Source organism: Corythoichthys intestinalis, chromosome 16 (genome assembly GCF_030265065.1).
Source record: "Corythoichthys intestinalis isolate RoL2023-P3 chromosome 16, ASM3026506v1, whole genome shotgun sequence".
NCBI classification, from domain to species: domain Eukaryota; kingdom Metazoa; phylum Chordata; class Actinopteri; order Syngnathiformes; family Syngnathidae; genus Corythoichthys; species Corythoichthys intestinalis.
This window is the reverse complement of record NC_080410.1, coordinates 51663693-51686781: the sequence shown is the minus strand read 5'-3', so window position 1 is coordinate 51686781 and position 23089 is coordinate 51663693. Positions and strand designations below refer to the sequence as shown.

Here is a 23089-nt window from a genome sequence, read left to right as displayed (position 1 = left end):
GGACTTCACTACTCTAACACACCTAATGTAAAATAAATAGTACACCATAGTTTAAAGAAACAGAATAGATACACAACGCCATCTTATCACAGAAGCCCAAACGTGTGCGCCACGAACAAGATTGACGCACCAACTCTGGCAATCAGTCCTCCCGACAAACGAACAAGGACCAGCACGCTTTGTCCTAAAACAAGTAGTGCCAGCCCGGATAACAAAGTTGATAGCAGGCGCTTGTGACGTCAAGACCAGCGTCGGTCGCTGTGGCAACCACATCCCATCCACGCACGAACCTAAACAGCCCGAAACCGGCCAGAGAGGGATGATCCCAAAGCAACGCCCGGACACACCTTCGGCCGGCCCACAGACTTAAAAAACACTGGACACTGAGATAAGACAGATTTGCTGCTCGGAAACATTTGCTATGTAGCCTTGCTTTGCATTCAGCATTGTTCCCTCCGTCGTCTGTTTTTGACCATTGTCGACGAATAAATCGTCAACCTGTTTTTGGTGAGTCTTCTTTAAACTTTTGAATCATGGAGTCAGTACAAAGGGTTAAAATAAGAAGAGAACGCGCGAAGTTCCGCCTTCCCGGTTGGCGCACGCGAGGCAGCATCGGCCGAGCGGCACTTGTTTTGGCTGTTGCTGTTTCCGTGCGGCTTGGCTGGGGAGGCGAATTTCAACAGTAGCACATTGCGGTGTGCATATTTCATTTGCTTATATTTATGATCAAACGTCGTTGTGGTGTTAGGAGTTAGAACTAACTCCATTAACCAGCGTGCATATGTTACCCTTGGGGCCATATATACAAAGAAGCGTACTCTATACTGCGCAACTGGATGAAACAGCTCATTAAACATTTGAGCATGATTTTCACACCTCGTCTGCGTATTAGAATAACGAGTATTTACATTATTGTATTGCTGTGAATGGGAATTATCTTTCGTATGATGAATCATTTTCGTAATATGAAGCAAAAAGTTTCGATAAATGAATTTTCTTGAGGTACCACTGTATGTATATGTATAAAATACATGACTAGCATTGTGTTAATTTATTTGTATCCCACTGAATCGGGAATTTATGATATAAAAGCTCATAGAAATGAATTGTTTTCCTTTGTTATAAAATGATTTTTTAATTTATTGCAAATAAACCAACAACTGACAATGTCATGTAACAATGTGGTGTTTGTCAAATAATTGCTTATTACAATTCATGTCAAGCATTAGGATTTCATAATTCTAAAATGACATGGCAATGCCTGGGGTCGGGGGTTGCGGAAACAGAATACTAGCATGTGCACAGCAAAAGCACACCTCCTTAAAACTAGTTGAATTCCTTTGTTTTTAGTGGAAATCTACTAGAAATGATCTGCCTGTGCTTCAAGTCAATTAGATTTCTTGAAATTGGGGGGAAAAAAAAAAAAAACAGCTTGCTGACAGTAAGCTTAATGGATTTCAGGCATGAAAATGGGTCAGGGGTTAAAAAGGCGAGTAGAACACATATTTACAAAAGTTGCATTTCAACATTGACTCACTTCTTGGATAACTTGGCCTGCTTGTTTTTGGGGGGCGCCCACTTGAGGCACAGCGTGTCCACTGCGGAGCGAGACGAGCCGTTAGCGGTGCTGACGGCGGACTCGAGGCAACGGCGGCGGCGTCACTCACCGGTGATGGGCGGTTTCTTATATTGTGCGCTCTTGAGGTGCTCGTCCACCAGCTTGGGAGTGACGCAGATGACATGTTGGCCTTTCCAGTACTTGACCATGTTAAGCGACTGCAGAGTGCTGATGATGTCGCTCTGCGTGATGCTCGTCATCTGGCTACGCACGCACACAAAAAACCTCCAGTCATCTCTTTTTGAATGTTACTACTAGTGTTGCACCATCACGTTTGAGCTCATGTTTACACCAGAACTTTCTTTTCATAGCCTTCGAAATGTGATTTCATTGATCATTTCTTTCAATTAACTAGTTTAGATTTTTTTTTCTTTTATTTCTATTGTATTTTACGCACTCATGGCTAGGGATGGGAATTGATAGGATTTTTACGATTCCGATTCCATTATCGATATTGTTTAACGATTCGATTCTTTATCGATTCTCTTATCGATTCTAATTTGGGGGAAAAGAACAAACGTTTTGATTGGCATCGAGTTTGTTTAATCAGAAGTCACAACCTTACAAACTCACAACGAGATCAAAAGAGGCCCAAAGCCTCAATGTTAACTGTGGCAATAAGTGACAAATACACAAGAATGTGTAACATTTTACTGAAACATTTATATCTAATAGAAATAAAAAATATTGGTATATATTGGCAGATAGGTTTTTGTTCTGCCTTTGGCAATATGTGTTAAAGCAGGGGTCCCCAAACTTTTTCCTGTGAGGGTCACATAACTTTTCCCTTCTCTGATGAGGGGCCGGGGTCAGTTTGTTACAGAAAAAGTGTGAGGATTGCAGAAGTGCATAAATGTAAAAAATTATTGTTTTTCAGAAAGCCACAATCAAATAACCCTTTCTGGATTCTTTATAATAATAATAATAATAATAATTAATAATAAAAACACTATTAATTAAATAGATAATAACCAAATAACCCTCTCTGAATTCTTCAAGGAAAAGGCCAGAAAATAAATAACACGATTGAGAAAAAATAAATAAAAATGGCCGGACCAAATATGGAGGCGGGCCGTATTTGGGCCGCGGGCCGCAGTTTGAGGACTGCTGGAGCGCGCATACACCCAAAGAAGAAATGCCGCATCCAAGTGAGTGAGAGAGGGAAACACTTCTACGAGCCTACGTTCTTTGTTAATGTTAATATCTACAGAGGCAACGCCTGTATGTATCATCTTTTGTGTTGTTGTGTTTCCACTCGCGATCGGACACTTAAATCCAGTTGTGTAGTGGTTTGAACGATGTGCTAATGCTAGCGAACGAATGCTAACCATTTGTTATTACTGTTATTAGCAGCTGATCATCGCTGATTTACGTTGATGCAAACCTGTTTGTTATTGGGGACGAAATTGATTTGTTTCATTTCTATTCTTAGTTTCACTTTACAGGTGATGGTTGAATAAAGTCAGCAAATTATACCAACGTCTTCTGCATCGTCATTTGGGAGTTTAGCTAGCTGTATAGCCGGGACTTTTTTTTTTTTTTTTAATAGCCAGGACTGAGACTTAGCCTCTTTGTGAGGACAGCACAATCGTATTCCCTCCCGATGCAGTTATCTCCACCTTGCAATGACTGCAAGTCGCTTTGTTGTAATTTTTCCTCGTGAAGTGAAGACACACTTTCGAGCGTTTGAACCTACGTGCTGTCATTGTTATGTTTATGGCTGCAATGCTCGTGCTTACCCGTCGTAACCTTTCATTTTCACACTCTTTCCTGGTGAAGTGTAGTCAAACTTTGGAGCGAGTGGTTCTTGGCGCCATGCTAGTTTGATGCGTCTGGACAACAACACATGTCACGACGCAATACGCGTCTTTAGGGATCGTCAAGGCTTTTTCATTGTGATGTCGAGGCCTCGAAACACTCGGAACCGGTTCCGAATTGGAATCGGATTTCGATTCCCATCCCTACTCATGGCACACTTAAAAGCCCTCAGTTTTCAGAAAAGACTGAAAAAGCCGTTTCTGCTCTTGCACCCGTCTTTAAAAGAAACTGCTGTATTTTAAGAGAAAACTGTTGTGTTTGATAGAACAATATGTCTATTAGGAGTGGGAACCTCTTGGTACCTCACGATACGATATGCGATACAAAGCTCACGATAACGATGATCTGACGATATGGCGATACAATGATTATCGATACATCGGTCAGGAAACCATTCTAGGATATTCTATAAAGAACTAATGAAGAGAAAGTCAAGCTTCTGCTGTGAATTGGAATGAGTTTATCACTAGTAGACGTCCAATCCATTTGAACTGGGAGGGTGGCAGCGAATGAACATTCGTTCATTCGCTGCCATCCCTCCCACTTCAAACGGATTGAACGTCTATGGCCATCAGTGACAGCCAATGCCAGGGAATGAGGTCATTTTGGGCCATTTAAGGTCATTTACCTGTTGATTTTCAGTTACTTCCTGTTGAGTTTGGGGTATTTTATAGGTCACTTCCTGTTTATTTTGAGTTATAGAACAGGAAGTGACCTGGGAATCACCCGAATCAATAGGCAGTGACTCAAACTCAACAGGAAATGACCTGCAAATGCCCCAAAAGGAACAGCAAGTGACCTGTAAATGCCCCGAAAATCAGACCGAATGACTGTATATATTTTTTTTTGTAAATTCTCACTATTTTGCACCGTATATAACATGTTTTGACCATAGTATGTCTAAAGGCCAAAAAACGCTATGACCATACCTGCTGTTTGTGTTGAATTGTCAAACATAAAACTATTCAGTCTTGTCTTTTTCTATTGAATGTTTATGTTAAGAAGTTGAATAAGTATTATCATGCTTTTAAACGGTTGGTCGAGCATGTTTGGTTGTCAATGGGACATCAACATGACAAATTTTGAAAAAAGATTTTGGGATTTTTTTGTCTTTTTGGGTCCAAAATGTTAATTATAACTGGTCAGTGAAGAAAACAACAAATTGGACATGAAGGTTACAGTGTCCTGAAAAAAGGGACCCAACCTGGCCATTGTGAACAGTTTTTTCTTTGAAATATAATGGCAACATCAAAGGCAAAAGAAAAAAGAAAAGAAAGAAAGAAAGAAAAAATCAATTTTCAGCACCATGGTAAAGCTATTTTTTTGCATCCAATGTGACAACAACGGTCAATTACTTGCTAAATAGGAAGAGGGTTACGCGGACGGACTTTTGCGCACCTGAGGTCTTTGATGGAAAGTGTGCCCCTGAAATCTCGGAGGATCTCCAGAAGAACCCAGGACCAGTAGCTGCGATAGCTCAGCTTGCCTAGGTCGGAGAGCGGCTTCTCGGGGGAGCCTACAGCACTCTCCAATTTGGATAGCTCGTAACCTGCGCACCGCAACAAAAAAAAAACAAAAAAAACAATGGCGCTCCTCTGAGAGTTTTTAAAAAAGCGTTCGGCGTTTAGGCCACTCACTGAAGGCAATGAGGAACTTCCCGTAGCCACGTCGTTGGTACGGGGGCAGAGTCAGGATGCAAGCCACGTTGTTCCCGTCCGGAGATTCTTTCTCCTGCGAAGGCCCAAAACATTTTGCGTCTACACAATCAAGTTACCCTTGTATCTACTGGTGCGCGATAATTATTGGTCCGATAATTATGAGTCCGATAATAGGAATTATGACGTCATCCCAATAAATCCAATAACATTATTAATAGGACCGATAATACTGTATGTACTGTGCCGCGCTACACACCAGTATAGGAAATCAGTTGACCATTTGCGGGGCATTGCTGCCACCTGCAGGTCAGAATAATTAGCTGCATCTATTTTTGGTTTTGCACACAAACTCATTCACTTACACAGCGCGGTGTCTAGCGGTATCTTAATAAGCCACTGAAAAGATGACAATCGCTTCGATGGTGTTTTAAAGATTGATATTGATTGTTATAAGGAAAGCCATGAATCCTTTTTGCGCTACCATATTTTTGTTATGAGTGGTGAACCTTACAATATAATGTTTGCATTTTAAAGTGTTAGTTATAAGTTAGTAAGTTATTGAGGCCTTTTGGTTATTGATAGGCTTGCTGTCCTAACCTGTCTCTCAGGTTTAAAAAGTTGTTCCATGGACCAAGACCACAACTGTCTCCTCTCCTGTAGCACCAAATATTTTTTTGATGATAAAAGCACAATAACTGTTGGGTTTATGTTCTAGTTCAGTGCTCATAGTCAGAAAACACATCTTCAATTATATTGACTGATTGTGATTGACTCAAATTATATTTATTTGAAAAAATACTTTATTTGAAGTCAAGACTGTTCTTGTCTGTTATGTTCATAATAATGTTCACGTCATTATGAAAAATCCGGTGAGGTCAGAGGCAAAAATCTGTGTTGACTCCACCACTAGTTTTTTTTTTTAACCTCCAGGTGTTCAAAAACTCGGGTGAATATACATTCAAAAAATTATATATTTATTATCGGTTATCGATATCGGTATCGGCTTTGAGGGGCAGGAAGTTATCGATATGGGTTTCAAAAAATGGATATCGTGCACCCCTACTGTATCCCAACGACCACGGACAATTTTTGTGGAACAGTAGCAACATAATGATTCCTTTTTTCCCTAAACCCTTATAAGTGGAGGTCGACCGATATGGGATTATCAAAAGCAGATGTCTAAAAAACATTTCAGCCGATTGCAGATTTCCAAAGCTAATATATGAAATATAAACATATAAAACACTAACACCTAAAGGGACATTGACAGAAATTAAATAAATTTAAACCATCTGGTGCGCATCAGAAAGAATCTGGTAAACATGAGCATTATACACAGCTGGCCAAAAGTATTGGCACTAGGCCTGAACGATATATCGTTTAAACATCGCCATCGCGATGTGCGCATGCGCAATAGTCCCATCGCAAGGACGTGCGATAGTTTTTTCATTTCATTTTTTTAAATCCACAAACGTTTGTTTTGAGCAAGGAGCGGGAAGGAGAGCGCACAGCCTCTCATTCCCTCCAGCTCGCAGTCATCGGCTCCTCCCCCTCCCCTGCTAGAGCGGAGTGGAGGGAGGAGGGGCCGAACAGCAGAGCGGAGGGAGGAGGGGCCGTTTTCAAAGTGAAAGCAAGCAGCATGTTGAATAGGGAAGACTGTCTCCAAAAGGAGTTTTGGAAGTATTTTGGCTATCGACAAGAATATAAGGAACAAAAAACAGCCCTGTTGACAGTGCCTCGCCGTGGTTGCCTCAACAAGAAGTAATCCGTCGAACATGTGGGACCATTTAAAACGCAGGTATCTATGCATTCCTGCTACGAACTTCCCATCAGAGGCTTTTAAGTACAGGTGGGAACATTGTTACGTGCCAACGTTCTTGTCTCAAGCCTGCAATGGTGGATAAACTAGTAGTCTTGGCCTAAAACCTATGAGACCCAGTTGAGAATTGCTGAGCAAGGAAGGTGGACGATATGCAGACAAATACATAACACAGCTGCAGGAATGTCTTTTCTTCTTTTTATTCATGTGACAGCTATCAGGAAGGCAGGAAATTTGGGAGTTAAAATGGTTCTGTTATTCATCAGTTATTTGCTGTTATTCAGTTCAATTATTTACAAGTTCAATTGAGTTTTATATTTAAATTAATTGTAAATCGTATTTTTCAAATAACTATAGTACAGCTGCACATAAAGTTTTGATACTTAATATTTTTTAAAATATTTTTACAACTTTGTTGCAGTTTTGCAGTTCTATATTGTTATATTTTGTGTAAACAACTCAGGGGACTAATGCACTTGCACTTTTATTTGACAGATTTAATATTTAAGTTCAAATATGTTGACAACTTTATTGTTTTACTGAGGTTCTTATTTATTGTTATAGTTTGTGAACAACTCTTATTTGTCATATTTAATATTTTTGTTCAAATATGTTTACAACTTTGTTGTTATTTTACCGAAGTTTTTATTTATTGTTATATTTTGTCAAAAACTCTTTTATTTGTCATTTAATGTATTTGCTGCTGTTGAAGTGTCAAATATTGTGTTCAATAAATTATCTATTTTGTGCAGACATGGATTCCTGGATCCCTTCATAATAAGGCAGCAATCTTAATCATTCACAAATGAAACGGTATTATATGAATACACTGTGGTCACGGTGTGTCATGCAAAGTATTTCCAAACAGCTATTCAAGTCATCTAGTGAAAATTTCTTTAAAAATTTAAAAAAAAAAATATATATATATATATATATATTTTTTTTTTTAACTATCGCAATATATTGCACACCTCAAAGAAATCGCAACAATAGTTTTTTCCAATATCGTTCAGGCCTAATTGGCACCCTTGCAATTCTGTCAGCTCATGCTCAATTTCTCCCGGAAAATGATTGCAATTACAAATGTTATGGTAGTAATATCTTTGTTTATTTTGCTTGCAATGCAAAAACACAAAAGAGAATGGGGAAAAAAATTCAATCATGATCATTGTACACAAAACTCTAACCATAGGCCAGAAATAAGTATTGGCACCCTTTAAAAAAAATCAATTGATGCTTCTTTAATTTGTGTAATTAACAGCACCTGTGACTTACCTGTGGCACATAACAGGTGGTGGCACTAACAATCACACTTGCAGCCACTTAAAATGGATTAAAGTTGACTCAACCTGTGTCCTTGTGTGTACCACGTTGAGCATGGAGAGAAGAAAGAAGACCAAAGAACTGTCTGAGGACTTGAGAAGCAAAATTGTGAAGAAGCATGGACAATCTCAAGGCTACAAGTCTATCTCCAAAGACTTGAATGTTCCTGTGTCTACCGTGCGCACAGTCATCAACAAGTGTTAAGCCCACAGCACTGTGGCTAACCTCCTAGAGGTGGACGGAAAAGAAAAATTGATGAAAGACTTCAATGAAAGATTGTGCGGAAGGTGGCTAAAGAACCTCGACTAACATCCAAACAAGTTCAAGCTGTCCCACGGTCCGAGGGTACAACAGTGTCAACCCATACTATCCGTCGGCGTCTGAATGAAAAGGGACTCTACCCAGGAAGACCCAAATTCCGACTTAGAGACATAAAAAAGCCAGGCTGGAGTTTGCTAAAACTTACCTTAGAAAGCCAGATGAGACAAAAGGCATCAACATAGAGTTTACAGGGAAAAAAACAAGGTCTTCAAAGAAAAGAACACGGTCCCCACAGTCAAACATGGCGGAGGCTCCCTGATGTTTTGGGGTTGCTTTGCTAACTCTGGCACTGGACTGCTTGACAGTGTGCCTGGCATGATAAAGTCTGAAGACAACCAGCAAATTTTACAGCATCACATAGGGCCCAGTGAGAGAAAGCTGGATCTCCCTCAGAGGTCATGGGTCTTCTAGCAGGACAATGACCCAAAAGAACAAGAAAATGGTTTGAGAGAAAGCACTGGAGACTTCTAAAGTGGCCAGACCTGAATCCAGTAGAACACCTGTGGAGAGATCTGAAAATGGCACCCTTCAAATCTCACAGACCTGGAGAAGTTGGCCAAAGAATGGTCTAAAATTCCAGCAGAGCATTGTAAGAAACTCACTGATGGATACCGGAAGCCGTTGTTCGCAGTTATTTTGTCTAAAGGTTGTGCTACCAAGTATTAGGCTGAGGGTGCCAATACGTTTGTCCGGCCCATTTTTGGAGTTTTGTGTAAAATGATCATGATTGTTTTTCATTCTTTTTTTTTTTCATCGCAAGCAAAATAAAAATATTACTACCAAAGCGTTTGTACCATAATTATTGGACTATAAGCCGCACCCACCAAATTTGACACAAAAACAGCATTTGTTCACAGATAAGCCGCACTGGACTATAAACCGCAGCACTCCTCACTGTATTATGGAATATTTACACCAAAAGATAGTAACCGGTAACACTTTATTTGACAGCGTCACCGTAAGACTGTCATAAGACCAAATGAGCCACCATGAAGCTTTGAACCAATGGGCAGAAAAGCTTCATTGCTTCGAGAAGCTTAATTTGCCCATCACTGCTCCACCTGCTGTCAACACTGCTGTCGTCCAACATGCCTCCTAGCATGCCTTGCAGCACTACAGATGTAAATAACAATCAAAATTCATGTTCTCTGCAAATTATTTCTTCAGTTATTGTTTCAGTTTCATTTATTGCTAGAGATGGTATTTGGTAACTCTACTTGAAAGTGGCCCCATAAAACTGTCATTAGACAATCATAATTATGACATGACACTGTTATGACAATTAATGAATGCTTATACCAGATGTCATTTAGTGCTATCCGGAAAATTATCTCACTTTTGAATGGATGTAAAAGATCCGAGCTGAACATAAATGGAGTGACATAGTTTGCCGGATGACACTTAATGACATCTGTCATAAGCATTCAGTAATGTCCATGATAGTGTCATGTCATAATTATGACGGTCATAAGACCAAATGAACCACCATTGCTTCAAGAAGCTTCATTTGGACATCACTGCTCCCTTGGAGAGACAGTCAACCTCTGCTGCCACCTGCCGTCAACACTGTTGTTGTCCAACATGCCTCCTAGCATGCACTGCAGCGCTACAGATGTAAATAACAATCAAAATTCATGTTATGTGCCAATTATTTCTTCAGTTGCTGTTCCAGTTGTTTCATTAATTACTAGTTATGGTATTTGGTAACATTTTATTTGACAGTCGTGCCATAAGACTACCATAATTATGACATGACACTGCCATGCGCATTAATAAATCCTTATGACAGATGTCATTTTGTGTCATCGGCAAATTATCTCACTTTTGAGATAGATTTGAAAGATCCGAGCTGGACATAAATGGAGTTAGTGACATAGTTTGCCGGATGACAATGACATCTGTCATAAGCCCTTGATAGTGTTATAATTATGACGGTCTTATGACGCCGCTCTCAAATAAAGTGTTACCTATTAACCCAAATAAATCAACAAATAAGCCGCACTGGACTATAAGCCACAGGATACTGAGGGAGGGAAAAAAGTAGCGGCTTATAGTCCGGAATTTACGGTAATTGCATTAATTTTCTGGGAGAAATTGAGCATTATGGGCGGCCGTGGCCCAGTTGGTAGCTGGAGTTGTCCTGGGACCAAAAGGTCAACGGTTCGATTCCCGGCTATGACTGCCCACTGTCGAAGAGCCCTTGGGCAAGGCACTGAACCGTAATTTGCCGCAAATGGGTTAGCAGCACCTTGCATGGCAGAGGCACCATTGGTGCGTGAATGTGTGCGTTAAATGATAAATCTGTGTGGCTTTGGGCATTGTAACAATGTAGATAAGTACTCTCCATTTACCATTAGCTGGCAGAATTGCAGGGGTGCAAGTACTTTTGGCCAGCAGTGTAAAAAAACAATCAAAATTAATGTGCTGTGCTAATCATTTCTTTAGTTACTGTTCCAGTTGTTTCATTAATTGCTAGTTATGGCATTTGGTAACACTTTATTTGACGGTGGCGCATTAAGACTGTCATTAGGTAATCATAATTACGACATAACACTGTCGTGAGCATTTATAACTGCTTATAACATGTTATTTAGAGTTGCCCGGCAAATTAGCTCACTTTTGAATGGATGTAAAAGATCCAAGCTGGACATAAACGGAGTTAGTGACATAATTTGCCAGATGACACCTAAAGACATCTGTCATAAGTAGGAGTGGGAACCTCTTGGTGCCTCACGATACGATACGATTTGCGATACAAAGCTCACGATAACGATGATATGGCGATACGATTATCAATACATTGGTATGGAAATCATTTTAGGAAATTTCACAAACAACTAATAAACAGAAAACAAGGGTATCCCTCCCACTTCAAACGGATTGAACGTATATTACCGTCAGTGGCAGCCAATGCCAGGCAATGAGGTCATTTTGGGCCACTTAAGATCATTTACCTGTTTATTTTCAGTTACTTCCTATAGATTTGGGGGTATTTTATGGGTCACTTCCTGTTTATTTTGAGTTACAGAACAGGAAGTGACCTGGGAATCACCTAAATGAATAGGCAGTGACTCAAACTCAACAGGAAATGACCTGTAAATGCCCTAAAATGAACAGCAAGTGACCTGTAAATGCCACAAAAATCGGACCGAATGACTGTGAATGCTCTGGTTTTGAATGAACGAACGTTCCCAGTCTAAATGGATTGGGCGTCGAGCACAGTCAATGGCAGCCTTAGAGTTAACTGAGACACTATTATGGTGGAAGATTTCAGTAGCAACTTGTTGGTTCTTTTTTTTTTTTTTTTTTTTTTAAAACATTGACACCTTTTTAAAACGATATCTCGATCCTTGGTGGGAGCATATCGATAACCTTTTGGGATACAAAGTATCACGATACATCACCATTTCGATATTTTGTCACAACCCTAGTCATAAGCATTCAGTAATGCCCGTGATAGTGTCATGTCACAATTATGACGGTCTTATGATGCCGCTGTCAAATTAGTGTTAGCTATTAACCAGGGCCAGCCCAGCCTATACGCAGACTATGCAGCTGCTTAGGGCCCCTGGCCACTAGGGGGCCCCCAATCTGGCAATTGTTTAATGTATATTCTATTTTGTTTACTACAGTTTGCTTTATTTGAATTTTGTGAGTTTTGATACTTGATTATAAGCTTAAAAAAAAAAAAATTCCTCCTTAACTTCTTTCTTTCCTCTTTTAGAAAAAGGTTTGGCGCTATCTATTGTAAGTACTGACAATCATTTGGGGTGAGAAGTGTAAGTATGCAGTGCAAGAAAATTTGATTCATATACCAAAATATGGACGTATGGGTTGGATTGCATGTATGTGTTTCACAGTACACTCTGACGAAATGGTGGGCCAAAAATACGGGCCCCTTTGCATTATTTTGCTTAGGGCCCCCAAGTGACCTGGGCCGGCCCTGCTATTGACCCAAATAAATCAACAAATAAGCCGCATTGGACTATAAGCCGCAGGATTCAAAGTGAAGGAAAAAAGTAGCGGCTTATAGTACAAATATTACGGTACTTTTAAGTACCCATTATGATTTTTTTAAATTTTCTTTTTAAACCTTGACAAGGCAGAATGAATGTTGGTTCATTCGCCCCTCGCAGTCAAAAAGAACTCCTTAGTAAGGGTCTTACTTTGGAGAAGTAGCCCACGATGTGCGCCCCCTGCTTGTTGACCTCGGTGAGGATGTAGAAGATGAAAGGCTCCACGTCAAAGTAGAGAGTTTTGTGGTCCAGGAATAGTTTTGCCAGCAGACATAGGTTCTGACAGTAGATCTGAAAACGAGCAACACTCGCTCGTTATGGTCTTCCTTCACAACGCTTTCCGCTCGCTTACCTTGTGGTCGCGGCCGTCCGCCTCGTACACTGAGATGTTGCTCCGACGGTAGATTTCCTTGCCCGGGGGCTGTTTCCACTGGCAGTTGGACTGCGCGCACACACGTGTCACAAATTTTCCACGACAAAACTTGCAGTTGGAGCATTCGCAGGGAGAATTTGATCATTTTATGTCTTGACCAAGGGCGTAGGTTTGAATAGGGACGGTAGGGACATAACACCACCAACTTTTCAGGATGCTCAAATTATCCCCACCAACTTTTAAGCAACCTTATTTGCATTATATAATGAATTCAGTTATATAGGCCATTTAGATTGTCTGCCTATATGTTGTCAGGATAGAATTGATCCAACCATTATTAAGTGGATTGCAGTACTTTCATTATGTTCAGACTTACACTGACCCCTTTTCACTCCCTGAATGTGCCAGTCCATTTTTTCCCCTCAAACGCACGTTTGATTGGCTGATGACTTGAATCCCCCCCACACACACACCCAATCACAGTCCGACAGAAATACAACTTGCCGCCTTCCCCGCCCCTTCAAAGACGAGGGATATTAGAAGTTTTTTTTCCGCCAGCAGCAGCCACTGTAAGTAATGTAAAAAGACGTCAATGTTGTGGAGGTGGGGAACACTCCACTAATTTTGCTACAGCTACAGTGCATCAAGTCGATTTTACTCACTGAGATTTCTTGAAATAATAAAAAAGCTAGCTGAAAAGAAGCTAAACAGACTTATTTTAAGCTAAAAGTTTGTATGTTTAATCTTAAAAGAAAAACTTGTTCGTCAGAAATGTTCTCAATTCAAGAATATTGTTCAAAACAGTATTTGAAAGAACTTTTTTCTTGATTTAGGTGAAAAATGACCAACTTTTCGATGTATGGGCTCAATAAAAAAAGTAGTAATATTTACCTAAAGTGGAAGGATCTGACGCATTAACTGACTAGCCTTTAACACTCAAAAAAAGATGGAGAAAATTATTTGACTAGATTTAACAAAAAAATATCAGATTAAGACGTTATGAATTTGAAGTGTGAAAGTTAGTATAGGTCAATACAGATTTATTTTATGTTAATCGTTGAGCCTATCAATTAATTAGGTTCATATTGGTGAGAAATGTAGCCCTGACCACCATTAATTATTAATGTCCCGTCCCCAGCAACAAGTGTACATGCAGGTTAATTTGTTATATCGTCCCTACCAATATTAAGACCAAACCTACGCCCTTGGTCTCGACAATTGGAATTTAAGTTAAATAAAGTAGAGATGTCCCGATCCGATATTTGGATCGGATCGGACGCCAATATGGGGAAAAAAAAAAAAAAGCACATCGGTATCAGATTGGCCAACACGGAAAAATTCCGATCCAGACTTCCGATCCAGTTTTTTTTTTTTTAAAGTCCGGTCCGGGTTTATCAGCGCACCGATTTACATAATCCATTCCAGTTTTTGCTTCGGTTCTCTAAAATCCGGTCCACATTTTACGGCACTCCTTCAACACACTACATTACCGCCTCCCAATTTACCGAGAGACTTTATCAGTAAAAATGTCAGCTGTGTGGGATCATTTCATCTTAAAGGACGACAAAAACGAAGAGGCAAGAGTGCAACATATGCCACAATAAAGTCAAGCGTGGTGGTAAAGCTGTAACAAGTTTAAATACAACCAACCTAATCAAGCATTTAGCGAAATACCACCACAAACAATATAAGAAGTTCGTTAAGAAAACCGAAGACAAAAAGAAAGGTCCTACGCAACTAACACTGGCAGAAATTTTTGCTATGCGTGACAAACTGGCACTCGACAGTCCCAAAGCCCCGAGAATAACAAGAGTCATTGCCGAAGAATTCATTCTAAATGACGAGCCATTATCTCTCCTGAGTAAAGACGCACCATCCAACACTAAGAACCACGGTACAACATGCCCAGCCGTCATTACATCCTTGAGCGATTCGGCCGTGGCAGATTTGAGAACGATTCACAAACATCCAAATTCCGATTATTGAAATATGTCAAGTAAAGCGGAAATAATACACAGCGCGGTCTTCGGGACGCAATGACAAACGGACCGCATTGCGACCAGAGAGTAAACATCATGCTTGTTATAGACCTGGGTAATGCCAATGCTCAACTCACGGCTTTAGCTCAACTCATGCCGCTGGATAAAAAAAAACAAGAATACCGGACTGCTGCTGACAGCCGCTACAAACTACGTCAACATCGTTTTACTGTAGATAATAGATATCATATGTATATAGAACTAGATGCCAAATGACAGACTCGACGGCGTTAGCAACAATGAAGTATTGAAAACCATTAGAACCATTAAAAGCATTAGTAAACAGTCGCCATCTTAAAGCAGGAGACTTCCCTAGTAGGCTGTTGTGAACCTTCAAAGCGAACCTAATTAACTTTTTATCTAAAATACTCCTAAATCGGCAAAATCATGACTTGAATCTATCTTCAAAAGTTTTAAAACTTTCACATGTTGAAAGTAGACAGAAGGGAAATTATGGAATAACGGGAGCAATTTTAACAACTTTAACAGTTGATTCGCAAAATTAAATGAATTGAATGTAGTTTAAAGCTGCTGATACAGAATGGGGACTTGAGTATTTTATTTACCGTTTTAAAATGTTAACTTGATATTGAAATAGTCGTTTATTTAAACCTGAGAGGCTTTTTATATAATTATTGTAACTAATGCACGAAACATTAAAAGCATCTAATAGCTTGGGGGGTTTGTGGGATTTTCCACTGAGGTTGTTTGTGTGTTTTGCTTTTTTAAGACAGTTTACAATATTATTTGCACGTTTTACTGACTGACTATGCCATTTTTGTTTGTTATTTATAACGTTACAATTGTGGTCAAAAGTTTACATACACTTGTGAAGAACATAATGTAATGGCTCTCTTGAGTTTCCAGTTATTTCTACAACTCTGATTTTTCTCCGATAGAGTGATTGGAACAGATACTTCTTTGTCACAAAAAACATTCATGAAGTTTGGTTCTTTTATGACTTTATTATGGGTGAACAGAAAAAAGTGATCAAATCTGCTGGGTCAAAAATATACATACAGCAGCGCTAATATTTGGTAACATGTTCCTTGGCCATTTTCACTTCAATTAGGCGCTTTTGGTAGCCATCCACAAGCTTCTGGTTGAATCTTTGACCACTCCTCTTAACAGAATTGGTGCAGTTCAGTTAAATTTGATGGCTTTCTGACATGGACTTGTTTCTTCAGCATTGTCCACAAGTTCTCAATGAGGTTTAAGTCAGGACTTTGGGAAGGCCATTCGAAAACCTTAATTCTAGCCTGATTTAGCCATTCCATTACCACTTTTGATGTGTGTTTGGGGTCATTGTCCTGTTGGAACACCCAACTGCGCCCAAGACCCAATCTTCAGGCTGATGAATTTAGGTTATCTTGAAGAATTTGAAGGTAATCCTCCTTCTTCATTATCCCATTTACTCTCTGTAAAGCACCAGTTCCATTGGCAGCAAAACAGCCCCACAGCATAATACTACCACCACCGTGCTTGACGGTAGGCATGGTGTACTTGGGGTTAAAGGCCTCACCTTTTCTCCTCCAAACATATTTGCTGGGCATTGTGGCCAAACAGCTCGATTTTTGTTTCGTCTGACCACAGAACTTTCCTCCAGAAGGTCTTATCTTTGTCCGTGTGATCAGCAGCAAACTTCACTCGAGCCTTAAGGTGCCGCTTTTGGAACAAGGGCTTCCTTCTTGCCCGGCAGCCTCTCAGTCCATGGAGATGCAAAACACGCTTGACTGTGGACACTGACACCTGTGTTCCAGCAGCTTCTCATTCTTGGCAGATCTGCTTTTTGGTGATTCTCGGTTGAATCTTCACCCTCCTGACTAATTTTCTCTCAGCAGCAGGTGATAGCTTGCGTTTTCTTCCTAATCGTGGCAGTGACAAAACAGTGCCATGCACTTTATACTTACAAACAGTTGTTTGCACTGTTGCTCTTGGGACCAGCAGCTGCTTTGAAATGGCTCCAAGTGACTTTCCTGACTTGTTCAAGTCAATGATTCGCTTTTTCAGATTCATGCTGAGCTCCTTTGACTTTCCCATTGTAGCGTTTGTGGGCGTTTGCATCCAATGAGCCCTATTTAAATGGCCTCAGAGAAGTCAAAATTGCTAATTCGTGTTGCTGTATGTATATTTTTGACTCAGCAGATTTGATCACTTTTTCTGTTAACCCATAATAAAGTCACAATAGAACCAAACTTCATGAATGTTTTTTGTGACAAAGAAGTATCTGTTCCAATTATTCTATCGGAGAAAAATCTGAGTTGTAGTAATAACTGGAAACTCAAGAGAGCCATGACATTGTTCTTCACAAGTGTATGTAAACTTTTGACCACAACTGTATGTGTGTGTCACTGAATAAATAGGTCAGTTTCTTGTTACCAACCGTTGTGTTTTATTCAAACTCACCTAACTAAGCTGGCTAGTTGTTATCAAAAGTACTAAAACCTTTTTCAACATGAGTCTGACAACTAAGTAAGGAGGCTAAATAACTTTAAACTTTAACACATGCTCAGATAGGCCGGTATCGGTATCGGCCAGTATCTGTATCGGATCGGAAGTGCAAAATAATATCGGGATCGGATCGGAAGTGCAAAAACCTGAATCGGGACATCCCTAAAATAAAGTCAAAAGTACGAGGCGAAAATTGAAAACATAGTGCCTAAGCGTAGTTCCAAAGAGTGGAAAAGTACGTACCAGGTGGTGCCTGAAAGTGTTTTCATATTTCATGTACTTGAGGCAGTACTCGCAGATCCATAGTTTGGGCTGCTTGCCGTAATCTTCGGGGAAAGGCGAAAAATACCAGGCGTCGATCTCGAAGTTGCCGATCTGGATCTTGTCCACGTACTTGACCTTGGTAATCTGCGAAGAGCATTAGAAGTCGGCGTCGAGGTTGGCCTCCCCAGCGGGCGACGACCTTCCTACCGCCTCGTGTTCCTTCTCCAGCGCCGCCGTCGTCGGGTCCATCTCGGCATACGTCTGCGAAATGAAAAAAAAATGTCTCAACTCTGGACACCGCCTCCAGTCTCGCCGCCGTCACCTTCTGCACGTGGTTGATCTCGTCGTGTTTGCGTTTCTGGTTGCGTGTGATCTTGCGCTCGGGCTGCTCGCCGATGTCGCCTACGCCGCCCACCTCCACGCTCTTCCTCACCGCGTCTTTCACCGTCTTGGTGAGCGCCAGGCGCCCTTTGCCCACCCATTCGTCCAGGCGCCTGTTGACTAAGCGCGCGGGAAGTAAGCGCCACGCTTTTAAAAGTCGGGCGCGTGTTCATGCTTACAGCCCACATAGTGCACATAGAATTCTTCTCTTCCTTCCTGCTCGTTTAGCCGAGACTGGATCACTTCGGCCGCGTCTAAATGGAAACGAGAAAAGGATTCAGAACAACCCAAATAGTGTGACGTTTTCTCACAAGTCAAGTGTGAACGCTAAATAATGTCATCTAACGAGCATTGCTATTAGTCATAGACAAGCCAGAAAACAGTCACCTCTAACTGAAGTAGTGCAACCATTCAGCGTCTTAAAGCAACACTTTCAACCTTTATAAAATATTTTCATAACGTTTGTGATTATATCTCAACGGACAACTAGCTGAATGACACCTTATCTATATCTTGAGGAGGTCTGTATCGCTATCACAATCACTAACTTTGAAGAGGGTGGCAGGAACCCTGTCACATAAAAAAACAAATGTGCTGACTGTTTGCAAAGATGGCAGAGCAACAAAAGACACAAAAAGTTTTATCTGAGGAGGAAAAAAAAAGGGAGGCTACCAGGATACTCACGAATAAACATTGGCCCAGCTTTCACTCGCACCTGTGACAACCTGTCAAGAGCTGATGAGTTCGGGTAGGGTAAGGTGGTTAGCCACACGGTTGTTAACCGTCATATGCTATTAGTTAGCCAGAACTGGATTCATTGCCTTATTACTATTCATCCTTCACACAACTGCTGGAAAACAGAAATGTCACTTAATCCATCTTCAGGCGACCGGGAGATTGATTTTCGATTGTTTGATGATTGTATGACACTGTGCGGGTGTGCTCTGGTCCTCATGAGACCGCGGTCTTCCTTAAGGCAAAATCCTACCACTTTTGTCCACCGGTGTCACTAAAGTCCACCAAAACTGAGAAGTTACATAGTGTTGCTTTAAAACGTGTTAAGAACTGGCTTAAAAAGTAGCAAAAGTATTAGGCTCGAGCGTTTACGTCACAGCAACACGGGATCATGCGAGATTTGCGAAAACGCAGCCATATTGGAAGCACGTCTGCATCACGGGACATTTAAACTTAACGGCAAATACAATTCAACTACAAGTGCCAAAGATGGAAAAAAGTAAGGAAAACTTGCCAGTTCGATACAGAGACAAACTTGTTATCACGACGAAGGACAGATATGTGAGCAAACTTAAGGATGTGAATAAGGTTGACCCTTACGAGCAAGCCGAACACAAATGGAATAAAGATGTCGGCAAGCTTCCACCACTACACGGAATGGACATCGTGCTGTATTCAGTGTTTGGTGTAAGTTAGTACACTCATCAGCAATTCCGAAAACAAATCGTAACAAAGCTACGAACAGTTTTGCTGCGGCTCGGTGCATGACCTGCACATTATGACCGTAGCAAACGGCAACACCATCGTTCTTGCAAAGGTAGGCAATGTGTGTTTACATTTTCATTGTCATGAACATTTGAATTTGTGCTGTGCTGTGATAGTTAAGTGACAAATCAATGCTGTGTTTTAGAAAACAGATTTGTTGCAGACAATGTAGCCTGTGTACAAATTCTTTGCTACTATCTCACGGCAACATGTTACAGCTTTTTCATTTAGAAACGACAGGAATTATGTCTTATGAAGACAATGCACATGTATGCATGCTACTTGTTTAGCTGTAGCTATAGCTAACAACAGGCCGACTTAGGGCATAAAGTTACCGAAATTTGCGTAGACAAACGAAATTAACTTACCGGAGTGGAAGTGCATAGAGCAAATTGTGTAACTGGAGAATCAAACGTTATGCCCTTCCTTCTGATCGATGCCACCCATGCCCTTCTTCGACGTTTGGTAAGTTCAGATATGAGCTTTCCCTCGCATTTTCTCCATTTAGAGATCCGGAAGAAACTCAATGGGGTTCCGTCGAGCTGTACATTCTCCTTTCTATTCGATCGGTTGTTGCAATTCTTTACCGAACAATAATTTCCAATCATTTTTTAAGGAGCGACCTGATTCGAAATGCCTCACTGTTCAGGTTTCCCGGAGTTCTGACACCGAACTTCCTGCTTCCAACATGGCGATGGGGGCGGAAACCTCGCGAGTGCCACGTCATACGCTCGAGCCAAATTAGACTGAAGGTCTTTAAAAAGAAGAAAAAAAAACTTTATTCTTTTTGATGTGAGCAAAATTTCATTTTGAATATGCACCCGTAGCGCGCGAAATTTGGCTTCTTTCGATCACCGCCAGTCAAAACACGCCCCCGGCCTTGTTGTTGTTTCGATGCCTTCGGTGACGTCATCTCTCCGTCGTCTGGAAACGTCCAGAAAGCTAGCAGAGAGCACGCTCACAACTTACGCCACGTTTTGTCGGCTCGTTGGCACAAATAGGTTTCTCCGATTTCCACCGACACTTCTTGTTCTCTGCCGCCGAGCAAGACGCTCCTCTCCGGAGTGCGTTGACTTCCCGAGCCTCCGTCGCCGCCCGCTTGCCGACTCAGAACCTCGGGCTCGGGGTCGTCCTCCTCGCCGCCGCTGCCGTTGGAAGAGCAGGCCGCCGGCAGGCCGGCGTCCGCGTCCCCGCGCTCGGGCCCCACCGGACACGGGTCCAAATCCGCGTCCATAGCCGTTCCTCGCTCCCGGTTCTGTAAGGTTGCGCTCGAGTGTCTTCCGCTCTAGTCGCTTGAAAATAAGCGCGCCGCGCTCCTCACTTCGAGGACAACATGGCCGACGCGTCGCTTTTTCGTGACGTCTTTATGTAACGTCATCGAACGGCACGGGATTGGACAAAGAGAAATCCCTAAATCTAGGTATGAAAAGTCGCAGTCGACAACGTTAGTTACTGGCAGCCATCTTAAAACAGTGAACTTCTCTGGCGTGCTCCACTACAGTGAACATGAAGTGAGTGAATTTCTGCACTAAAGTACTTTAAACACGGTGACATTTTGACGGATTTTGAAAATCCGTTTTTCAAACGCTTGGTTAATCACAAACTGTCGTCACGTTGCTACGATTCAGGTTGAATACTTTTTTGAATGTTCGCTGTTAATTTATGGACCAGTATTTTATTTGCACTTTTTCCTGACCTAGCCTTTACAATTTTAGCCAAGGTTGCTAGTGTCAGTGGTGGAATGTAACAAAGTAAAAGTACTGCATTACTGTACTTAAGTAAATTTTTGTGTATCTGTACTTGACTTGAGTACAAATATGAAGTGGTACTTTTTACTGTTACTTCACTGCATTTTACAGCACGCATCTATACTTTTTACAACACTACTTTTCAAATTGTCGCCTTCATTGCACGTTACATTTGTTTGTTCATTTGTTTTTTTTCAATCGATAAGCCCCGTACAACTATACCGAAATTGAGCACTAGAGGCAGCAACACGTGTACAAGCAAGATTAGGCAGGTAAAAAGATATTGGACAATAAAAACCAATAGGAGGAGCGCGCATTCAGATGGGTGCTGCACACTCTTGTACAGTATGTGGCGCTATGCACTTGATAGTTGCTTGCAATCTGTCATTAAGCTACATTTTTTTTAGTTTTTTTTTTTTTTTTTTTTTTAGCTTGTTAAGCTTCTGTTTACAGTGCTGTCAATTTTATTGCTTGTTTTTTCCATTCTGCACAGTTTTAAATAAAAATTGAGCAGTCCATGAATTGTCCGGTTCTTTAAATATGGGCACGGATTTTATTTTTTTGTGATATATTTATCACATTTTTTCATCGGGAGGAACAACTTTTACTTTTTACTTGCAAAGTAAATTTTAAAGCCTGTACTTTTGTACTTGAGTAAATTTAGTTTTAGATACTTGTACGTAAGTATTTTTTGCCTCTGTATCTGTATTTGTATTTAAGTAAAGGTACAGATAAAACTCAAAAACTAAAAAAAAAAGTGAGTACCGTCATTTCTGGACTATAAGGCGCACCAGCCACCAAATTTGACATGAAAACGGCATTTGTTCATAGATAAGCCGCACTGGCTTATCATTGTATTATGGGATATTTACACCAAAAGATATTAACTGGTAACACTTCATTTGATAATGGCATCATAAGACTGTCATGAAACCAAATGAACCACCATTATATTAAGCTTTGAACCAATTTGGTGCAAAGCCTTATTGTTTTAAAAATCCTCATTTGGCCATCACTGCTCCCTTGGGGGAGACATTCAACCTCTGCTGCCACCTGTTGTCATCCAACATTCCTCCTAGCATGCATTGCGGCGCTACAAATGTAAAAACAATCAAAATTACATGTCCTGTGCTAATTATTTCTTCAGTTACTGTTCCAGTTGTTTCATTAATTGCTAGTTATGGTATTTGGTAACATTTTCTTGGATAGTGGTGTCATAATACTGTCATAATTACATGACACTGTCATAGGCATTATTGAATGCTTATAATAGAAGTCGGTTAGTGTCATCCAGCAAATTATCTCACTTTTGAATGGACGTAAAAGATCTGAGCTGGACATAAATTGAGTTAGTGACATAATATGCAACATGACACATTTTGACATATGTCATAATAATTCAGTAATGCCCATGATAGTGTCATGTCATAACTATGATGTTCTTATGACAGTCTTATGATGCCGCTGTCAAACAAAGTGTTTCCTATTAACCCAAATAAATCATCAAATAAGCCCCACTGGACTATAAACCACAGGATTCAAAATGAGGGAAAAAAGTAGCGGCTTACAGCCTTAAAATTAGGGTACTTTATCCACCTCTGGTAGTAGTGCATAGCACAGAACACACGCACGCACACACATTTAACTTGTGTTAGTGATTTTGAATTTTCAGCCGATATCTTCATTATAAGTCTCCTCATATGTAAACTACACCGACCGAGCACTATATGTAGCATTTAAAACAAGAGCTGTAGAACTTG

At 40.7% G+C, this 23089-nt stretch overlaps 2 protein-coding genes across 2 annotated transcripts in view; one reads left to right on the top strand and one right to left on the bottom strand.

Annotated features, from left to right (window-relative positions):
* Nucleotides 1–769: 769 nt before the first annotated feature.
* On the bottom strand, nt 770–21287 carry kat8 (K(lysine) acetyltransferase 8). Its single transcript, XM_057860994.1, has 11 exons — nt 20551–21287; nt 18261–18335; nt 18023–18201; nt 17908–17961; nt 17680–17844; nt 12926–13015; nt 12724–12864; nt 5074–5167; nt 4835–4985; nt 1668–1822; nt 770–1598 (listed from the first exon to the last, which is right to left on the bottom strand). Exons 1-11 carry the CDS (start codon nt 20813–20815, stop codon nt 1534–1536), a joined length of 1434 nt encoding a protein of 477 aa, XP_057716977.1. The 5' UTR covers nt 20816–21287; the 3' UTR covers nt 770–1533.
* Nucleotides 20511–23089, top strand: part of LOC130931857 (spidroin-2) — a 45773-nt gene continuing 43194 nt past the window's right edge. The window contains exon 1 of the mRNA XM_057860996.1: nt 20511–21092. The gene's annotated coding sequence lies outside the window, so the exon portion shown is untranslated. The remainder of the gene's footprint in view (nt 21093–23089) is intronic.